Raw genomic sequence first — 19,414 nt, forward strand, 5'->3', positions numbered from 1 at the left:
ACGACGAGGGCGGGTTCAGCTCGGTGGAGCGGTACGATCCGGCGCTGAACGCGTGGGAGGCGGTGGCGCCGATGGCGTCAGCGCGGTCTCATCTCGGCATGGCGGTGCTCGACGGCAAGCTGTACGCTGTCGGCGGATACGACGTTGACAACGGCGACGACCTGAGCTCAGTCGAGCGGTACGATCCCGCGACGAACGCGTGGGAGGCGGTGGCGCCGTTGGCCACGGCGCGGAACGGTCTCGGAGTGGCGGTGCTTGAAGGCAAGCTGTATGCGGTGGGCGGCTTGCAGCGCAACGGGATTTGGACGGGATTTCCCCCCTCGGTGGAGCGGTACGACCCGGCTGCGAATGCGTGGGAGGAGGTGGCGCCGATGGCGACAGCGCGAGTGGATCTCTTTGTCTCATAGGCTCTCTCTAGGTGGTCGCCCCGCAATGGCAGTGCACCAGTGCTACCCTCGCCAAGCCTCTGCGTCAAGAGCCTCAGAGAGGTCCTTAGATCGCAAATAGATAGAAAGAAAACACGGGGTGCAACGATATAAATTCTTTTTGTCGTGCGAGGGAGCTTTGTTCTAAATTCTAAATTCTTTTCCTCCCACTTGGAGCACTTGGAGTGCAGTCGGCAACCTCACATCCAGGGCCGGGGAGCTAAGAAGCGCACCCAGCGAGCCGGATGATCGGCATCGGGCTACGGGCTAGAGAGCCCTGACCCCTAGCTAGGGGGGGTGCGCATTCGCAGGGAGACTCTGGGGGGAGGCGGGGGCCCCCGGAGGCACCGTGCGCCGCGCAGCAGTGCGGAAACGGGGCTCCGGCTCCGCTAGTCTCAGCTAGCACCGACTTCCCGAATGATCACGGTTGATCAGAGGGCAGATTTGGAGAGATCTCGAGGAGTACACACAGATAGACCCTCCAACCATCAGAAACTCCAACCTGATCGGTCGTACTGACCGCCGACAGATCACTCCAGACAGCAGACAGGCCGACGTCTGCACACGGCCGGCCGGGCGAGAGGCTTGACACGATCCGACCCTGCGACCCTGACGCTGCTGCTCTAGCTATCAGACATGCGCTGCTGACTGCTGCCACAATGTGTGACCGGTGCTGGCCCACTTGGCGGCCTTCCCGGTCAGTGGTGAGGCGCAGTTCAGAGCTGTCGATGGCGCGATGCCGCACTGGTCCCACATTGGTGACACGAGACCACCACGTTTGCCGGTCCAAGAGAGAGGCACCGGCGCTGTCCTGAGAAGGTGCGTGGTCCCTCTTGACTGCCCATGCGCGCGAGGCTGTGTAGGCATAGCCTCGAGAGTGCCAGCAGCCAATCCGAGGCAGTTTGTGACGCGCATTGCGTCAGAAGCGTGCACGCGCTGGAAGGACACCTTCCTACTGGCCGTACGATCAGGTCGTCACTGAATGCCGAAGACTAAGGCCGCGAGCTATGCAGGCGGTCAGTTGAGCAGCATGGCACGGTCAGCAGCGCCGAAAGGATGCCGAATTCCCATGAAAACAAGTAAAATCGCGCAAAAAAAATCCCCAAAAAATCGGCGCCTGCGGCGGGCTGGGGGACCCCATCTCCCCCCCGCATGGGTACCCCCTAGGGCCCTCGCCTCCCCCCAGAGCAGGGAGAGGGCCGTAAAGTAAACACGGGTCTCCGAGGGTTGACCCCGCGTACCGGGTTTCTATTCCTTAACTACTCGGAGCTAATGAACAACAAAACGTGTTAGAGTTTGGTATTGCTAAAAATCTCTAATGAACACCTCCACGTTTTCTTGGCTTTAGGTGTATTTGTCTACACCCAGAAATTCTTCTTTTTGCGCCGCCGGCCGACACAGGCGTATTCGTTTTGGTCGACACATTGTACCCGAGAGTATCCCCGCGCGCCGGAATTTCTTTTTTCCTGCGCCGCCGGCCGAAATCACCCTCGCCGAAGAGGCCTTGCCTTGCTGGCGATGGCAAACGCACCGGCTCTAGATGCACTGTGCTGCTGGTGCTTGCGCAGCACACACTTGTTGTGGCGGTGGTGAATCCGTGCGTGCCCGTCGGGCTCGCTACCAGAGCGCCACGGTCCACATCAGAGCCAAAGCCCGCCGATCCGCGAGGCCTGACCCCGCGACTGCTGTGCCGACGCCGTGCAGGATCTCCGGGATAAGGGCATCGAGATTGCCAATGACGCGGTCCGCGACGACAACGCCGGCAACTATGAGGACGCCATCAACAAGTACTGCAAGGCTGCCGAGTACCTCATGACGGTTCGAGCCTCACGGGCAGTCGGGCCGACCGGGTCCACACGATCAATGATAACCGCAGTCCGCCCTGCCTCTCCCGCGCCCGATCGCACAGGCCACCAAGTACGAGAAGAACCCGGTCACCCTCAAGACGATCCGCGAGAAGAGCCTCGAGTACGTGCAGCGCGCAGAGGCGCTCAAGCAGGGTCTGGCCGGCAAGGGCGCGGGAGGGAAGAAGGCGGGCGGCGGAGGCGGCTCCAAGGAGGAGGAGGAGGAGAGCGAGGACGACGACGTCGAGCCGGAGCCGCTGACGGAGGAGCAGCTCGCCAAGGCAGAGGTGCGCGGGGCGAAGAAGAGTTGGAGTGGCGTGTGGCCAGCACCCCACACCGCACCACACACCACCACCACACGACCCACACTCGTCATCGGCACTGCTCGAGGGGCTAGGGTGGCCCGACGAAGTGGGGTCGCCCCTCTCTCCTAGCCAGCGCCCGGGCGGACGCGGAGTGCCGAGCCGCAAACCGCGGAAGCGCACGGCGCAAGACACGCGCGCCATCGCACTCCTCCCGCCCTCTCGTCCCTCCGCCGCCTCACCGCCGCCTCACCACGCTGTTGGCGCTCGCGCACCCCCCGGGATGCCAACACGCGAGGAGGAGGGGCGGGGCGGGTGCCCACGCACGGTTGCGATCTCCCGTTGAGGTCGGCGGACACACGCGCGCGCGGACAGACAGAGAGACAGACAGACAGACAGACAGACAGACAGACAGACAGACAGACAGACAGACAGACAGACAGACACACACACACACACACACACACACACACACACACACACACACACACACACACACACACACACACACACAACGCTCACCCACCGGCGTGCACTGCGGTGCAGGCCGAGATGAAGGAGGAGCTCTCCAAGCTGATCGGCATGGAGTCGGTCAAGAAGCAGATGGAGCAGCTGTGAACAGCGTCTCTTCACACCTGCAGCTGTGAACAGGCATGGAGTCAGTCAAGAAGCAGATGGAGCAGCTGTGAACAGCGTCTCTTCACACCTGCAGCTGTGAACAGGCATGGAGTCGGTCAAGAAGCAGATGGAGCAGCTGTGAACAGCGTCTCTTCACACCTGCAGCTGTGAACAGGCATGGAGTCGGTCAAGAAGCAGATGGAGCAGCTGTGAACAGCGTCTCTTCACACCTGCAGCTGTGAACAGGCATGGAGTCGGTCAAGAAGCAGATGGAGCAGCTGTGAACAGCGTCTCTTCACACCTGCAGCTGTGAACAGGCATGGAGTCGGTCAAGAAGCAGATGGAGCAGCTCTGAACAGCGTCTCTTCACACCTGCAGCTGTGAACAGGCATGGAGTCGGTCAAGAAGCAGATGGAGCAGCTGTGAACAGCGTCTCTTCACACCTGCAGCTGTGAACAGGCATGGAGTCGGTCAAGAAGCAGATGGAGCAGCTGTGAACAGCGTCTCTTCACACCTGCAGCTGTGAACAGGCATGGAGTCGGTCAAGAAGCAGATGGAGCAGCTGTGAACAGCGTCTCTTCACACCTGCAGCTGTGAACAGGCATGGAGTCGGTCAAGAAGCAGATGGAGCAGCTCTGCAAGCAACTCTCTCTCGACATCCGCCGCCGCGCCGAAGGGCACAACACCCTCGACGCCATCCGGCACATGATGTTCACCGGCAACCCCGGTGTCGGCAAGACCACGGTGACGCGAGAGAGATAGGTAGCCCCGGTGTCGGCAAGACCACGGTGACGCGAGAGAGATAGGTAGCCCCGGTGTCGGCAAGACCACGGTGACGCGAGAGAGATAGGTAGCCCCGGTGTCGGCAAGACCACGGTGACGCGAGAGAGATAGGCAACCCCGGTGTCGGCAAGACCACGGTGACGCGAGAGAGAGAGGTAGCCCCGGTGTCGGCAAGACCACGGTGACGCGAGAGAGAGAGGTAGCCCCGGTGTCGGCAAGACCACGGTGACGCGAGAGAGATAGCTAGCCCCGGTGTCGGCAAGACCACGGTGACGCGAGAGAGAGAGGTAGCCCCGGTGTCGGCAAGACCACGGTGACGCGAGAGAGAGAGGTAGCCCCGGTGTCGGCAAGACCACGGTGACGCGAGAGAGAGAGGTAGCCCCGGTGTCGGCAAGACCACGGTGACGCGAGAGAGAGAGGTAGCCCCGGTGTCGGCAAGACCACGGTGACGCGAGATGAGCCCGAGATGGGCCGAGATGGGCCGAGATGAGCCGAGATCGAGCCCGAGATAAGAGCCGAGATAGAGCTCGAGATGGGCCGAGATGGGCCGAGATGGGCCGAGATGAGCCAGGCCGCGGCTACCACCGCGCCTCATCGAGCACGAACGGAGTCCACCACGAAGGACCCCTCTCCAGGTGTCGCGGCTGGTTGCAAGGCTGTACCACCAGCTTGGCGCCCCTCCAAGGGTGGGGGTGGGGGGGGGGACACGGACCACGGCCGCTCAAGCCGAGGGCGATGAGTAGGCGTCTCGGCAAAGGACAGTGTGGTGGAGGTGCAGAAGGGGGACCTGGTGGCGGGGTACGTCAACCAGACGGCGATGAAGACGGCGAAGAAGATCAAGGAGGCGCGCGGCGGCATCCTCTTTGTCGACGAGGCCTACCAGCTGACGCAGGCGCTGCAGCGCGGACAGTCAGACTTCTCGGGCGAGGCGATCGACGAGATGATGAAGGTGAGGGACGAGGGGTTGGGGGGGGGGAGGGGGAGAGGGGGAGATAGGGGGAGATAGGGGGAGATGATGAAGGTGAGGGACGAGGGGTTGGGAGGGGGGAGAGGGGGGAGAGGGGGGGGGGGGTCCACGGCTCTCCCTCTGTCCGCACTCGCCGCCCTTCCTGCCCCACGGCTCTCCCTCTGTCCGCACTCGCCGCCCTTCCTGCCCCACGGCTCTCCCTCTGTCCGCACTCGCCGCCCTTCCTGCCCCACGGCTCTCCCTCTGTCCGCACTCGCCGCCCTTCCTGCCCCACGGCTCTCCCTCTGTCCGCACTCGCCGCCCTTCCTGCCCCACGGCTCTCCCTCTGTCCGCACTCGCCGCCCTTCCTGCCCCACGGCTCTCCCTCTGTCCGCACTCGCCGCCCTTCCTGCCCCACGGCTCTCCCTCTGTCCGCACTCGCCGCCCTTCCTGCCCCGCGGCTCTCCCTCTGTCCGCACTCGCCGCCCTTCCTGCCCCGCGGCTCTCCCTCTGTCCGCACTCGCCGCCCTTCCTGCCCCACGGCTCTCCCTCTGTCCGCACTCGCCGCCCTTCCTGCCCCGCGGCTCTCCCTCTGTCCGCACTCGCCGCCCTTCCTGCCCCACGGCTCTCCCTCTGTCCGCACTCGCCGCCCTTCCTGCCCCACGGCTCTCCCTCTGTCCGCACTCGCCGCCCTTCCTGCCCCACGGCTCTCCCTCTGTCCGCACTCGCCGCCCTTCCTGCCCCACGGCTCTCCCTCTGTCCGCACTCGCCGCCCTTCCTGCCCCACGGCTCTCCCTCTGTCCGCACTCGCCGCCCTTCCTGCCCCCCCGAGGTGATGAACGAGACGGGGCGGAAGTCGGTCACCTTCGTCTTTGCGGGCTACAAGAAGGAGATGGACGAGTTCGTGCAGCACAACGCCAGCTATCTCTCGGCTATGTATCTCGGCTATATCTCGGCCATATCTCGATAGGTTCGTGCAGTACAACGCCGGCCTCGAGTCGCGCATCAAGTGCCACCTTGTAGTCCTGTTCACACCGTGTTGTTCACACCGAGTCGCGCATCAAGTGCCACCCGCCCCCCCCTCGCCTCTTGCCGAGCACCCGCCCGCCGCTGGCGTGCGCGGCGTCTCCTCACACCCCAGGCTGGTGTGAACAGGCACCGCTTCCACTTTGACGACTACGCGGTGTGGAGAGGGCTACAAGGTGTGAACAGCATGGTGTGAACAGGTACCGCTTCCACTTTGACGACTACGCGGTGTGAAGAGGGCTACAAGGTGTGAACAGCATGGTGTGAACAGGCACCGCTTCCACTTTGACGACTACGCGGTGTGAAGAGGGCTACAAGGTGTGAACAGCATGGTGTGAACAGGTACCGCTTCCACTTTGACGACTACACGGTGCCCGACCTGTGCAAGATCGTCAACATCAAGATCAAGGCCAAGGGCTACAAGATGACCGCCGACGCCGAGAAGAACCTCAACGCAATCATCGACAAGAACACCACCGCCGACCTGCGCTCAAAGTGCGACGGGCCGGCGGAGTTGCCCACCCGCAGCGGCGAGCACGTGACAGGCCTGACTGTGCGCAGGTACAACGGCCGGCTGACTGACAACCTGCTGCAGTGGGCGGCCGACTGCATGAACCAGCGACTCGACCTGACTGCCTCGGGCGAGCAGCTCATCACGCTGACCAAGGACGACCTCTCCGAGGCGATCAAAAAGTTCCAGCTCGCAAGGCCGCCCCAGAAGAAGGACCCGGCGCTGCTCGGCGGCGAGCAGGTGGGGAGAGAGGGGGAGAGAGGGGGAGAGAGGGGGAGACATGGCCCCAGAAGAAGGACCCGGCGCTGCTCGGCGGCGAGCAGGTGGGGAGAGAGGGGGAGAGAGGGGGAGAGAGGGGGAGACATGGCCCCAGAAGAAGGACCCGGCGCTGCTCGGCGGCGAGCAGGTGGGGAGAGAGGGGGAGAGAGGGGGAGAGAGGGGGAGACATGGCCCCAGAAGAAGGACCCGGCGCTGCTCGGCGGCGAGCAGGTGGGGGGAGAGGGGGAGAGAGGGGGAGAGAGGGGGAGACATGGCCCCAGAAGAAGGACCCGGCGCTGCTCGGCGGCGAGCAGGTGGGGAGAGAGGGGGAGAGAAGGGGAGAGAGGGGGAGAGAGGGGGAGAGAGGGGGAGAGAGGGGGAGAGAGGGGGAGAGAGGGGGAGACATGGCCCCAGAAGAAGGACCCGGCGCTGCTCGGCGGCGAGCAGGTGGGGAGAGAGGGGGAGAGAGGGGGAGAGAGGGGGAGAGAGGGGGAGAGAGGGGGAGAGCAGAGGTGGGGCGCTCCTCGGCGGCGAGCAGGTGGAGCAGCAGCTCGGCGACGCGCGGCACACCGCCCACCGCCCTCTTGCCGCCTCCCTCGAGCCTCGTCGGGACCTCGCCTGCAGGTGGAGCAGCAGTTCAAGATGTGGGGCATCCAGCACCTCTCCGCCTTCTTCGTGCGCGCGGGCTACCGGCAGCTGGTCGACCTGATCCACCTGTCCAAGCAGGACATCATGGCCCTCGGCGTCACAAAGGACGCCGAGGTGCGGCGCGCGGTGCAGCTCGTCGAGCGGCTCAAGCAGGAGCACCGCAAGGAGTCTCTCGAGATGGAGCAGCTGTGAACAGCGTCTCTTCACACCTGCAGCTGTGAGCAGGAGCACCGCAAGGAGTCACTCGAGATGGACGCGCTCTTCGTCGACCCCGACTCTGTCGACGTCAAGACGTGGCTCGAGAAGCGGTCGCTCGGCGAGTTTGCAAAGCTGTATATCTCCCCATATCTCCCCACATCTCCCCATATCTCCCCAGGTCGCTCGGCGAGTTTGCAAAGCTGTTCGAGCGGCACCGGGTCGACTTCGAGGTGCTCGGCGACCTCACCTACGAGGACCTCAAGGAGATGGGCCTCAACGAGGTCGGGCCGCGCCGCCGCATCCACCGCCAGATCGTGCAGTGGCGCGACGACCGCGAGGCCAAGAAGGCGGACGCCATCCGGTCGCGGATGCAGGTGCAAGAGAACAAGGCCTACCTCGAGAGCCAGCAGCAGAACGTCGACGACCGGCTGCAGCACCTCAAGGCGTCGCTCGGCGAGTCGGGGTACGTCACCGGGTTGCGCCCGTCAAGCGGCTGAGGAGCGCGGGCGAGGGGGCGGCGCAGCGCCGCGCTGTGCGTGCGAAGCACAGCGGGGGCCAGCCGTGGGAGGCGGTGCCACCGCAGAGGAGGAGAGGGGCAGCCCCTGCCGCTTGCGTATGGGTGGGCGCTGGGCGAGAGGGGCCCACTACGCACGGCGGGCGAGGTGAGAGTACCTAGCGGAAGCTGACTGAGGAGGCGTAATCACGTGTCGACTGTCGTGTGTGTTCGTCTCTCTTTTTGGGGTGTGTGTGTGTTTCGGCGTGTCTGCGCCCGGCTGTCAGTGTGTGTGAATAGAGTCGCATCGTGGCTCGCCACACGGCTCTAGCCTCTACGCGAGAAACGACACCATGTACTCTACAGACTACACCCACCCAGGCCCCGCACCTCGCCGCGTCCGCACCGTCTCACAGACACCTTACGTTAGTCCCCTTACACACCGAGATCCGAGTCCACCACGCACCAGACTCCAGAGGAGTGTGCAGAGAAGAGCAGAGAGTGCAGAGCGCCTAACCCTAAGCGCGCGCGCGGCACACACATCACATACACACATGCACACAACAACGGCGACGCAATGTAAGTCAAACACGTGCGCACGACTCAAACGAGTGTGGCGCGATGGGCCTAGATAAGGCAGCCAAAATCAAAGGCACTTGCCCAGGCATCGTTTGCACACGCCAGCAAAGGGCTCCGACGGTGTGGGCACGTGTTTGGCAAGAAAGTCGCCGGTCCCCGAGTTGCATTTGCGGCGAGACTCCGCGCCTTCTCTGTCGCGCTCGACGTCTACGGGGTACGGCGCGGGTGGCTTGCGAGGCGAGTTCTTCGAGTCGTTCCTCTCATGAAGATGCGTGGCGACGTTGCCTCCTCGATGTCATCCTTCGAAGCGCGAGGTGACTTCTTCCCCTCGCCATACGAGCCCGGTGGAACATCATTTCGCGGCTTTGCAAAAATCTTGGCGGCCGCTCCTCCGCCCTGTCTCATTGTCCGTCCGAGGTCCGAAGCTTTAGCCTTTACACAGGATTTATGGATTACACCCATCACATCCGTTTTTTTCGAATGATTTTATTTTTCGAGAGGAGATCACAACCTGCCACGAGTTGAACCTCGGCATTGCGCTTGAGTTCAACCATCGCCTCTGGCTGAGGGCGTGTTGGCGGTTGGTGGCGTAGGCGGTGGCACGTTGGCATGGCAGGGGGGCCCCGGCTGAGGGGAATCGCGGTGCCGACCGAGGTTCCGCGGATCGACCTCAGCCTGCAGCGCCGCAGCGAGCACACGCACGGCGTCGTCGGCGCGATCAGGCGAGGCGCAGCCCCTCTCAACATCCACTTGGTGGGCCCGGCCCACGCGAAGATGGTTTGGCCGTCGCGGATCGCGCGGGGCTGGCGGAGGCGGCGCGGGACCACCGCCATGAGACGCGTGAGAAGGGCGCCGCGCGCTGTGGGAAGCACGTTCGTGCCCGAGCAAGGTTTCGGCCGGCCCCAGAGGCGGGCCCGCAGAGGCCGACCCAAGAGACGGGCCAGCCTGCCAAAAAAGAACAAACAAGCTGCGCCCGGGGGCATGAGATTGCACGTGCGCGACTCAGCGAGCGACGGACGAGCACATGGCTGAGTTGCTTGCACCCGAGCCGTCGGCGGAGGCGGCGGGTGGACAGCTGTTCCGCGTCGGCGATATATCCTCTGCGGCTGCGATCGCCAAGGCGCGGCGGTCCGACTTCCGAGAGGTTTTTGATGAGCGTGACAGGGAGGGTGATGCGCGCCTTGCGAAGCTGAAGCTGGCGCCCCTCGGCCAAGAGAGTCCTGGCAGGGAGCGATGCTCGGGCTGTGGCGTGATGCGCTCGGCCTTCTGCTCTGAGTGTCTTGCCATGCTGCCCGGGCAGGCCCGGCCGGAGATAGCGAAGTTGCCTTTCCGCTTCGTGATCATCACACACCCAAAGGAGCCGCGCAGCCGGAGCACGGGTGTGCACGCGGCGGTGCTGGCGGCCGGCTGCGTCACACTGAGGACGTTCGACAAGGGCGACGAGGCCTGCCTGCCACCGGAGCTCTTCCCAGCGGGAAGAACCTTCCTGCTGTTCCCGTCCGATGACGCTCTGACAGTGCCGCAGCTTGCGGCGAAGAGGGAACCGGCGGGGACAAAGGCACCGGCGAAGGCGCGGGTGCAGGAGGGCGATGGTGCAGATGAGGATGGAAACGCTGGCCGCCTCGTCGTGGTGGTGATTGACTCAACGTGGAGCCAGGCCAGGCAAATCATGGGCCACCCTTGCCTCCAAGCGTTGCCCAGGGTTGCAGTTGCGAGCCACCGGACGGCATTCTGGCGGAGACAGCATCTAGGGGAGAACTACCTGGCCACTGTGGAGGCTGTCTACTACGTCTGCACCGAGTCCCACGGCGACGCCTACGATGGCCGCTATGACAACCTCCTCTTCTTCTTTGTCAAGTTCCGCAGCTTGGTACGGCAGCGGATCGGCACTATCCCGTGCCCCACTGAGGCCAAAGGCAAGGTGTGCACCAAGCTCCAGTGCCAGCACTCGCACTCGCTCTCGCTTGGCGCTGATGATCACGGTCGCAAGCAGCCGGTGCTGCTGCCTGCTGGAGAGCTCTGAGGGGCCGACAGAGACGCTGCCAGTCTCAGGAGCCGAGTGAGCCATTCGCTGCCCCATAGAGCAGGTCATAAGTCATATATTAGGCGAGATATTAGGTGTGTGCGGTGACTGGATCCACTGCTGTATTGTGTTATTTTGTGTTATATTTGTGTATACAGCGCGCAGCACGGTGTGGTGCGGTCCGGAAACTACCGTACGTGAAACACGCATTGCGGCACTGTGGTATCGGGCGAAAAAAAATTCACGACGAGGTCCCCCGAGACGACAGGTCCGACCGCGACGAGGTGTCCAATCAGAGCCTAAGTAGGTAGGGAAAATCCCGGTCATCAGTATCATTAAATGGACTTGGAAACGACCTCGGAGGCATGCTCGGACGATCAGCGTACAACCGTACAACGCGTGGACTTGCGCCTTGTATTTTGCGGCTAACTTCTATTGTTAGGCCCCCCCCCGCGGCCCCGCTTGCCCCCCTCGCGCAGCCTCGCGGCCTCTTCCCACATGTACTCGAGTACTCGTTCTGCATGTCGCGCACCAGAACGTCGGGAGGTACTGTACCGATGGCAACTAGGATGAGGATGTGTCTTGTTCGGGCCGGTGTGTGTGTGTGTGTGTGTGTGTGTGTGTGTGTGTGTGTGTGTGTGTGTGTGTGTGTGTGTGTGTGTGTGTGTGTGTGTGTGTGTGTGTGTGTGTGTGTGTGTGTGGCGCGCGGCTCCTGGGAGACCACAGGGGGGTCGGGGAGAGCGACGCGTGCATAAAGCCGTATACGGCTTTACTTGAAGACGGCCGCAGACGTGTCAAGGCGGCGGTTTTGCAGGAATGCACCCAGCTCAAAGCTCAATGCACAATGGCAGTGGAATGTCGAGCCATACTACCTTTCGCATGAACGGCACATGGCGCTTTCCCACGTCCCAAGCGCCGTTCCAACCGCTACATATTGCACCTCTCTGCGGCAAAGTATGCCGCATCAAACCGGAAGCGCTCGAGCTCACAGAGGTGCGGAAGCAATGTCTCCAGCCTGGCCAGCGCCTCGTGCTGCTGCGCCACGATGCTTGGATCCACGACGGGCCCGCGTGGCTTTGCATTTTGCGCCGACAGTGCGGCGTTCTCGAGCATCCGCCATGTGTCCACCTCGCTCTCGGCGAGAGTTCCCGAGCACCGCGCGCATTCGCATGTGAAGCCCCAGCGAGAGTGTAGCTCCGACTGGCGCATCTCACGTGCAGCGAAGAGGACGGTGGCGCTGTAGCACAGCACGATCTCCTCCTCTGCTGCCACGTCGCATGCCACGATTACGTGGGCAAATTCCTCATTGTCGCACAGACGGATCGACGCGTTCGGCACACACGAGTGGTTAATGAGTGAAATGCGCCGGAAGAGGAGGCAACCCGCTGGATGCACAAAGTGGTTCTGTGCGATCTGCGACGCGGCCTCGCTACCACAGAGGCCTTCAAGGGCATCGGACGAGCTGGCGAGGTGAGCCAGTTCCATACAGCTCGACGCTTGAAGGGGAGCTTCGCTCATGACGCATGTGCCTGCTGTGAGGTGTCGAGCTGCGAAAACGCCACGGCCCGCGTTCGCCGTTTGCCGCACGTACGTGCAGTCGCTCATTTCAACCCCGTCCTCATCCCATTTCGCAGCCGGGGGTCGTGTGACGGGGCCGCGGGCGCACGGGCGGATGACCACGCACGGATATGGACCAATCGGGGAGCTCCCGGTTAGATAGTAACCCAGTATTCTAAGTATGGTTCTTGCACTTGTGCAAGATTGGGCGTCTTCTGCCGCAGTCCCTTTGATGGGAGGCCCCAGGGTGGGGGCCACCTCGAACCCCCGGCCAGGGATTCGAGCGGAGGGTGCCCCGGATTCATCTATCCGTTGGGCCCCGGCACCTATTTTAGAACTGATCACTTTGCGCAGCAACCGTCGGCCGCCGCTTTTTAGCTGGACGGCGGTACGCTGCGCCGTCGCTCTGTCGTGCACGCTCTCGTGCCTCGTTGTTGTGACACGGGAGTAGAGTCGAGAGGTAGTCCTCGACGAGACGACCGGCGCTGCGATGCCAGCCCTCGCTGCCGCCGAGCTCAGCATTCCGGCCGAGCAGCACCCCGATCCCGCAAAGCCACTGGTGATACCCGCCGACTCAACAGTGGTAGGCTCTACCCTGCGCTTCATTCCGTGGTCTGTGTTGGGCAATCCGGCCTTCCTCAATCTGCCCCCTCCTCCTCCAGGGATGCAACCGTCGTGGGTCCAGATTCCGCAGTGGGTCGCCATCAGTGCGCTGCTCCCGTTCAGTGAGCCCGAGCCCGCTGTGGCCACCTACTTTGACAGGCTCAGCGTCTTGCGGCTGGGGGTTGGGTTGTTCCGCGTGAGGTTGGGTCGTCGGCGCGAAGGGTGAGGTCTCGACCGCCGCCGCTCACGCCAGCGGACGGCCACCATCGGTGTTTTTGGCTTCGCCACCGTCCAAAGCGTGCGCAATGCGCTCGCCGGCATCGAGCGAGCACGCCTGTCCGACGAGCGGCTTGCTGTGTGGACGCTTTCTTGTGGCTCTCGTCGAGAGCGTTTTGCGTCCCGGCGGGTGGGAGAGCATGTGTCGTCTGATGTGTCACTGTGTGCGTCACATCGGTCTTGATAACAAGCACGGTCGATCCGTCAAAGCGATACACTCGTTCCTATCACATATTCTCCCACCCACCGGGACGCAAAACGCTCTCGGCGAGAGCCACAAGAAGGCGTCCACACAGCAAGCCGCTCGGTCGATCACGTTGCTCGCTCGATGCCGGCGAGCGCATTGCGCACGCTTTGGACGGTGGCGAAGCCAAAAACACCGATGAGAGAGTGCGTTGTGTTTTTGCCTCTGCGCTTCTCTTCCGTGTAAAATTGTCTTCCGACGGCGAGGGCGGTCGAGTGCACGCGGAGCTAAGTGCCTCGCCGTCCTCGCGGGAGTCGCTTAGGCGGCTCCCGTGGTGTACCTGTGTTAGTGCCAGTGCGCGCCAGTCCCGTGCCTAGTGTCAAAGGGGGAATAAAAACGTAAAATTCTCTTCCGACGGAATGGCAGCTTCGCCTTGCGGCGATCCGTGGAGTCTCCACTCCCTCTCCGTCCTCACCGAGTCCGTTCGCTGCCAGCTGCTCGCGCTCGAGGAGGCTGCCTTCCCGCCCTGCGAGCGACTCGGCACCGCCGGCCTCGCGGCGTTCGTGCTGCAGCGCACCAATGGGATGGTCGTCGCGGAGGCGCCGTCGCGCCGCGCCGTCCTAGGATTTTGCCTCTACTCGCGCGCCGCCTCGAGCGCCCTCATCACAAAGGTGGCGGTCGGCGCCGCTTCGCGGGGCAGAGGCGTCGGCTCGGCGCTGGTGGCTCGCGCGCTGCAGGAGATCGTGACGTCGAGCCGGCGGCCGCCGGGCGAGGTGCTCCTACACGTGGACCCTGAGCGCAAGGGCGCGCTGCGTATGTACGAACGGCGCGTTCAGTGCGGTGCCGCGCTGGCGGCGGCGGCGGCGCGCTCCGACCAATCGTGTTGCGCAAAATAGGTTCGGGTTCGAGGCGGCGGAGCGGCTGCCGGGGTACTACCCGGACGAGCACCCGCCCTACCGCGGCCGCGACGCCCTGCTGATGCGTCTCGACACCGCGACGCTGTCGCGCGCCTCACCACCCCGCGGCCGCAGCGCGAGTGGCTCTGCTGCTGGGGGCGGATGATCCGACCTCCGCGGCGGGGCTGTGCGTGCGTGTGTGCGTGTGTGCGCGATCGGCCCTCGCTCCCGCGCGTGGGTAGGTGGTCGACCCACGGGGAGGGGAGATGGGGTTGGTGGCGATGGAGAGGTGATGGTGGAGGGTCAACTCTTTGGCTGGGCGAGGAAGTGTGGTGACTGTGAACGTTGGTTGTAAATTTATCCGTTGTGCACTCAAAGTACAATGATCAGTACAAATAGAGCCGTCTGAGCTCACAAAAGTTGTTGCTGCTGATTGGTCTGGTGCCCTTTTCGGAGGAGTGTCTGGTGCGCCTCGCTGGCGCCACCACCCGCGTCCGTCCTCGAGCCGTCGCTGTCGTCGTCTGCGCAGTCCTCTCGCTCGCTGTCCTTGGCGTCGCCGCTGTCGCCGGCCGTGCGCACGCCTCCCTTCGCCGCCGCCGCCGGCCGCACCTCTGGCCGGCGGCTTGCGCGGTACCGGAGTCCGATCTGCGCGCCCAGCGCCAGGAAGACGATGCCGATACCGAGCAGCTCCATCGGCACGACCTACCAGGACGGTTCCGAGAAGGTTCCGAGAAGGTTCAAGAAGCCGATGCCGAGCAGCAGCTCCGTCGGCGCGACCTCGTGGCCGAACTGGACAAAGGAGTTGAAGATGGAGAGCAGCTGGCGCACCTGAGAACCAGCCGCCATGGCATCAGTCTGCGGCCTGCCGCCTCTTTGACCCGCCGGAGGGCTGGCCCGCCGTCTGGATGGTTGCGAAGACCAGCGGGCCGTACGTCTTGATGGTGTGAAAGATGAAGAGCTGACCTGCGGCGGGCCATCGAGGATGAATGGAGAATCGCCACCAGGGGTCTCGACGGTGCGGGGAGGGGAGGCCGACGGCTCTCGGCGACTCTCGGCGACTCTCGGCTACTCTCGGCGACTCTCGGCGAGTCTCGGCTGGTTGGTGGCCGATGGCGGAGCAGACGGCCATGAGGAAAATGTGCGGCAGTATGGCGGGGTTCTCGCTGACGAAGCGAGACACGTCCGCGAGCTCCCAAGTGAGGCAGAGGCCGAGGGCGGTGAAGGCGGTCGAGAAGAGGTTCGTGTACACCATCATCGTGATGGAGCCGACCGAGTACTGCTTGAAGACACGCGACTGGTAGTTTGAGGTGAAGGAGTCGCACACCATGTACGCCGAGATGAAGCAGACGCCCAGCAGCTCCGTGTCGCGCACGGGTGCCTCGTTGACCTCGTACGTCTTGAAGAGAAAGACGCCTACCCCAATCCCCACCACCCATGAATCCTCATGACGACAGTCATGGCCTCGCAAGGCCGGAGGAGAGAGCGCGCCGCTGGTCAGCAGGACGGCGATGGCGTACTCGGCGGCGGGGTAAGTCTTGCGGGAGACGAAATAGCCCATCACCATGACCGGCACCATCTTGCACGACTTGGCGAGCACCTACCTTCCGACAGCCTCCCCTCACCTCGGCGCCTCTCGGCGCCACCTTCCACCGACGAGGTGGCGGGCTGAGGAGAGGAGCAGCCCCCCCTCTGCTGGCGAGAGCAGTGGTCCCAGGTCTAGAGGCGAGCGCCTGCGTCGGGAAGGAGATGTAGCGCAGCGCCTCGTACTGCGAGACGGACGACAGGATGTTGGAGACCGACGAAAAGGAGAACTGGTACAGCGGCGCGGTGTGGGAGACGCAGGCGCCCTGCGCGCGCTGGGCCTCGCGGGCGGCGTAGGCGACTAGCAGCGCGAGCGCGCGGTTCGCAAACACGAGGAACTTGGACGAGCGGAACAACTCCCCCGTCGCGTACGGCTGCGTCATGATCCGCTCCTGCATGTAGCCCCATAGCACGTAGCTCACGACGATGCCGACGGCGCAAAAGGCGACGTGGAGCGCCGCCATCACGAAGCTGTCGCCGCTCGGCCGCCCCTTGGCCGACGGCCGCTCGCTCCTCTTCTCCTCCACCGACTTGGCGGGAGGCTCCACGATGAGTCGGGCGAGCGCCGTCAACACGCCCGGATCGCCGGCCCTGCCCGGCTGCGAGAGGAGCCACTTGGCGAACCCCACAAAGGCGTAGAAGGAGCCGAAGGAGAGGATGTACGACGCAGTCTCGAGCGGGGCGGAGGCTGGCATTTCGAGCGAGCGGTTGGATGTGACCGCGGCCGCCGACCCAGGGGGCTGGTTCAAGCGAGAAATTGCGAGTGAGGCTTGTGTCCCAAGAATTCTTTTTTACCGTGCATCCGCCAGAAAAACGGTAGTGTGTGCTCTCTACTGCCGCGGCGCCCCTGTCGGTTTGGAGGCGCCCGGCCGCCGCGCGCTTGGTGCCGACGTCGACCGGCTGCTCTTGCGGCGCCGCGTGGCGTGCCGCTTCGGTCAGTCACGTCACGCGCGCTGCGAGGTGTCTTTTGGCATGTGAGCGCTTGGCATAGACGCCAGGAAGCTCGCCTTCCTTGCCTGCGGCCGCGGGCGTGCGGGCGGGCACGCCAGGCTCGGCGACGCTCCGCGCGGGTCTTCGAGCTCGCGGCCCGCGACGAGCCAGCATGGCTCGTCGCTCGACGGGAGCCTGCCCAGCATGCTCTCGGCACTCTGTACAGCCTCGACAAGCTGTCTGGGAAGGCCGACAGGGCCAGGGCGGGCCGTCTCGGGCGCGATGGCGCGCTGACGATACTAGCATGACAACGAGCTCTCGATCGGGTCGCCGGCAGCGGGCTTGCGTGGCGCGCTGCTCGACGGCAGGCTGCTCTCCAACCTTTCAACAGTGTCTTTTACCTCGCTCCTCTCGCTGCAACCGCCTGCGGGGGCCGGCGCCGGCCGCCTCGCTTCGCCAGCGCTGCCTTGCCGCGAGGCCTGCTCCGCCTCCGAGGAGCCCAGAGCCCGTATATAAACTGATAATGCGAGCAAGTGCATCTCTCCTTTGTTTGCACTATGACCTGTCCGCTGTCGCGCTGCTTCCCCGAGTATCGGATGGGCACCTTCAGGCCAATGCACGAGGGGGTCTGTCAGTGGAAACCACTTCACAGCTATGCCTTGCTCCTTTAGGTGCTCTTAGTATGTTCTGACTCATCCGTCCCTGACTGCCTGAGTACACTCCCTTCCTATTGTCTTGTACTCGGCGTCCTGTGGGTGTGTTCACAGTCTTGTGTGAATTTCGGCGTCCGCCGAAGTTCAAGGTCCGTCGGTCTCTTTTGACCGCGGCGTTAGAGAGAGTCTTTGCTTGTCATGCCTTTTGCCTTCTCTCTGGCGCTCCCGCTCCTGGCCGGTGTGATTACACCGACAACAGCCGTGAATTCACGCTACATGTTAAGGCATCCCGCCTTCCCGCCACGTCTCGCTCGCGTTCTGCCAGGTCTCTGCCCGCAGTTGCTGCTGCTCACGCTCTCGCCGCGCGGGAGCTATCAAACGGCCACGATGGCACCACCTGCTCCAGCGCCCTACCGTCTTTCAAGCAAGTGGCTCCTCCTCCTTTCCGCCTGCGTGCAGAACGCCTCCTGCACGGGCCTCCTCTTTGGCTTCGCAGCGCTGCGGCCTCTGCTCCTCTCGCTCGACGGAAGCTGCGACGAGTCCGTCTCGCGGGCCTTTACGCTCGCCGTCACCGTCAACATGCTGGCGCCTCTCCTCCTCGCCGGACCGCTGCTCGACGTGTGCGGCCCGCGGGCCTGCTCCTGCGCCTGCACCGGCCTCGTCGGCGCCGGGTTCCTCCTGTTTGGCCTCTCGCCCTCCTTGCCTGGCGGCGCGGGCGCAGCCTACGTCCTGCCTTCGATGCTGCTAATCGGCGCCGGCGGGCCCGGCTGCCAGCTGTGCCTCTTCCACACAGCGAACCTGTTTGCGGCGCGCGGCATGGTTATGAACCTCATCACCGCCTCGATCGGCGCCTCCTTCGTCACGTTTGAGCTTCTGGCGCGGCTCAGCTCACCGGCGGAAGAGGTCTCGCTGCAGCGCGCCTTCCTCGGCTACTCGCTCCTCCCGCTCGCCTGCACCTGCGTCAGCGCAGTCACCATGCCCGACTCGCCCTTTGACGCCAGGGTGGCCGACGGCGGCGCCGGCGCCACGGCGAGGCGGTCGCTTGCGTCTCGAGGCGGCGGAGGCGGTGGCGCAGAGGACAACGAGGTCGCCTCAACTCCGCCGCCCGAGACGCCGGCTCGGCCTTCTCCTCGGTCCTCCGCTCGTCGGGCTTCCGCCTCTGTGCGCGCCATCTCCCGCGGCGCCGCGCGAAGCCCGACGGCCCCGCTCCTCGGGACTTGCTCCTCCCTGACACGTGCCTAGAGCCCGTCTGCAGGCGCGGCGCGGCCGATGGTCTTCATCCTGCGCAAGAGGTCCTCTCACAGGCCAGCCCTGCGCTCCGGACAGCTGAGCGAGCCGCTCCTCGGCCCGGCCCGTGCGGCGTGCGATCTCCGCGCAGAGTTGGACACGGACGGCGACGCGGCCACAGGCGGCGGCAAGGTGGGCAATGGCGGCGCGGGATACGGCGGCAAGGTGGGCGGCGGCAGCGGCGGCGGTGGCGGCAGCAGAGGGTGTGCGCAAGGCGAGCTGATCGGAGCGTCGCTCCGCAGGCAGCTGCTCTCTGCGCCGTTCGCCGAGGTTTCTGCGTCGTTCGCGACGAGCGCGCTTTTCTACCAAACTTTCCTCGGCAGCTTGGGCGAGCAGGCGCAGGCGACGATCCGGCAGCGGCAGCCGCTGCTCAGCGACGAGGAGGCGTCCGCACTCGCCGCCTCGTACGTCTCGACCTTCCTCTCCCTTGCCCCCCTCGGTGCGCTGCTCAACGCACCGCTCGGCTACTGCATCGACAGACTCGGCTTCGAGCCGATGCTCGCGGTCACATTGCTCGCCGGCGCCGGCCACGCGCTCGCCCTGTACTACGGCGCGTTTGCGGCGGGCGCCGCGGCGTTCCTGCTGCTCACCGCCGCCTCCTTCTCGTACATGTACGCCTTCCTCGCCTTCACGTTTGGCTTCGAGTACTACGGGCTTCTCGCGGGCATCGCCCAGTCGGTCGCGAGCGCCGCCACCTTTGCGCTTCAGCCGAGACTCCACGCCGCTGCCGCCGGCCCGGGCGGTTGGCGCCGCGTCCAGCTCGCGCAAGCCGCGGCGTTTGCGTGCCTCGCCG

At 64.4% G+C, this 19,414-nt stretch overlaps 5 protein-coding genes across 5 annotated transcripts; 3 read left to right on the top strand and 2 right to left on the bottom strand.

Moving 5' to 3' along the window:
- The first annotated feature begins 1,919 nt into the window (after window positions 1-1,919).
- On the top strand, window positions 1,920-8,396 carry EMIHUDRAFT_444262 (hypothetical protein). The gene is made up of 14 exons (XM_005774881.1): window positions 1,920-1,952; window positions 2,130-2,243; window positions 2,335-2,556; window positions 3,118-3,151; window positions 3,791-3,933; window positions 4,608-4,644; window positions 4,716-4,921; window positions 5,751-5,818; window positions 5,889-5,927; window positions 6,287-6,439; window positions 6,506-6,695; window positions 7,338-7,538; window positions 7,611-7,669; window positions 7,738-8,396. The coding sequence occupies exons 1-14, from the start codon at window positions 1,944-1,946 to the stop codon at window positions 8,054-8,056; spliced, it is 1,794 nt and encodes a 597-aa protein (XP_005774938.1). The 5' UTR covers window positions 1,920-1,943; the 3' UTR covers window positions 8,057-8,396.
- A 527-nt stretch (window positions 8,397-8,923) lies between these two features.
- Window positions 8,924-10,654, top strand: EMIHUDRAFT_240292 (hypothetical protein; the record flags this gene model as incomplete). The annotated part of the gene is made up of 3 exons (XM_005774882.1): window positions 8,924-9,048; window positions 9,225-9,408; window positions 9,638-10,654. 3 exons carry the CDS (start codon window positions 8,924-8,926, stop codon window positions 10,652-10,654), a joined length of 1,326 nt encoding a protein of 441 aa, XP_005774939.1.
- Window positions 10,655-11,581: 927 nt separating this feature from the next.
- EMIHUDRAFT_240293 (hypothetical protein) lies at window positions 11,582-12,139 on the bottom strand (the record flags this gene model as incomplete). The annotated part of the gene is made up of 1 exon (XM_005774883.1): window positions 11,582-12,139. The coding sequence occupies one exon, from the start codon at window positions 12,137-12,139 to the stop codon at window positions 11,582-11,584; it is 558 nt and encodes a 185-aa protein (XP_005774940.1).
- Window positions 12,140-13,693: 1,554 nt separating this feature from the next.
- On the top strand, window positions 13,694-14,336 carry EMIHUDRAFT_240295 (hypothetical protein; the record flags this gene model as incomplete). Its single annotated transcript, XM_005774884.1, has 2 exons — window positions 13,694-14,091; window positions 14,171-14,336. 2 exons carry the CDS (start codon window positions 13,694-13,696, stop codon window positions 14,334-14,336), a joined length of 564 nt encoding a protein of 187 aa, XP_005774941.1.
- Window positions 14,337-15,020: 684 nt separating this feature from the next.
- Window positions 15,021-16,215, bottom strand: EMIHUDRAFT_74593 (hypothetical protein; the record flags this gene model as incomplete). The annotated part of the gene is made up of 4 exons (XM_005774885.1): window positions 15,021-15,210; window positions 15,349-15,611; window positions 15,675-15,755; window positions 15,814-16,215. 4 exons carry the CDS (start codon window positions 16,213-16,215, stop codon window positions 15,021-15,023), a joined length of 936 nt encoding a protein of 311 aa, XP_005774942.1.
- Between the last annotated feature and the right edge of the window lie 3,199 nt (window positions 16,216-19,414).

The sequence above is a fragment of the Emiliania huxleyi genome, assembly GCF_000372725.1.
Source record: "Emiliania huxleyi CCMP1516 unplaced genomic scaffold EMIHUscaffold_305, whole genome shotgun sequence".
NCBI lineage: Eukaryota > Haptophyta > Isochrysidales > Noelaerhabdaceae > Emiliania > Emiliania huxleyi.

Coding starts and splice junctions, on each gene's coding strand:
- EMIHUDRAFT_444262 (XM_005774881.1), top strand. Junction 3,152..3,790: donor GGAGCTCTCCAAGCTGATCG/GCATGGAGTCGG, acceptor AGCTGTGAACAG/GCATGGAGTCGGTCAAGAAG. Junction 6,696..7,337: donor CGCTGCTCGGCGGCGAGCAG/GTGGGGAGAGAG, acceptor CCTCGCCTGCAG/GTGGAGCAGCAGTTCAAGAT.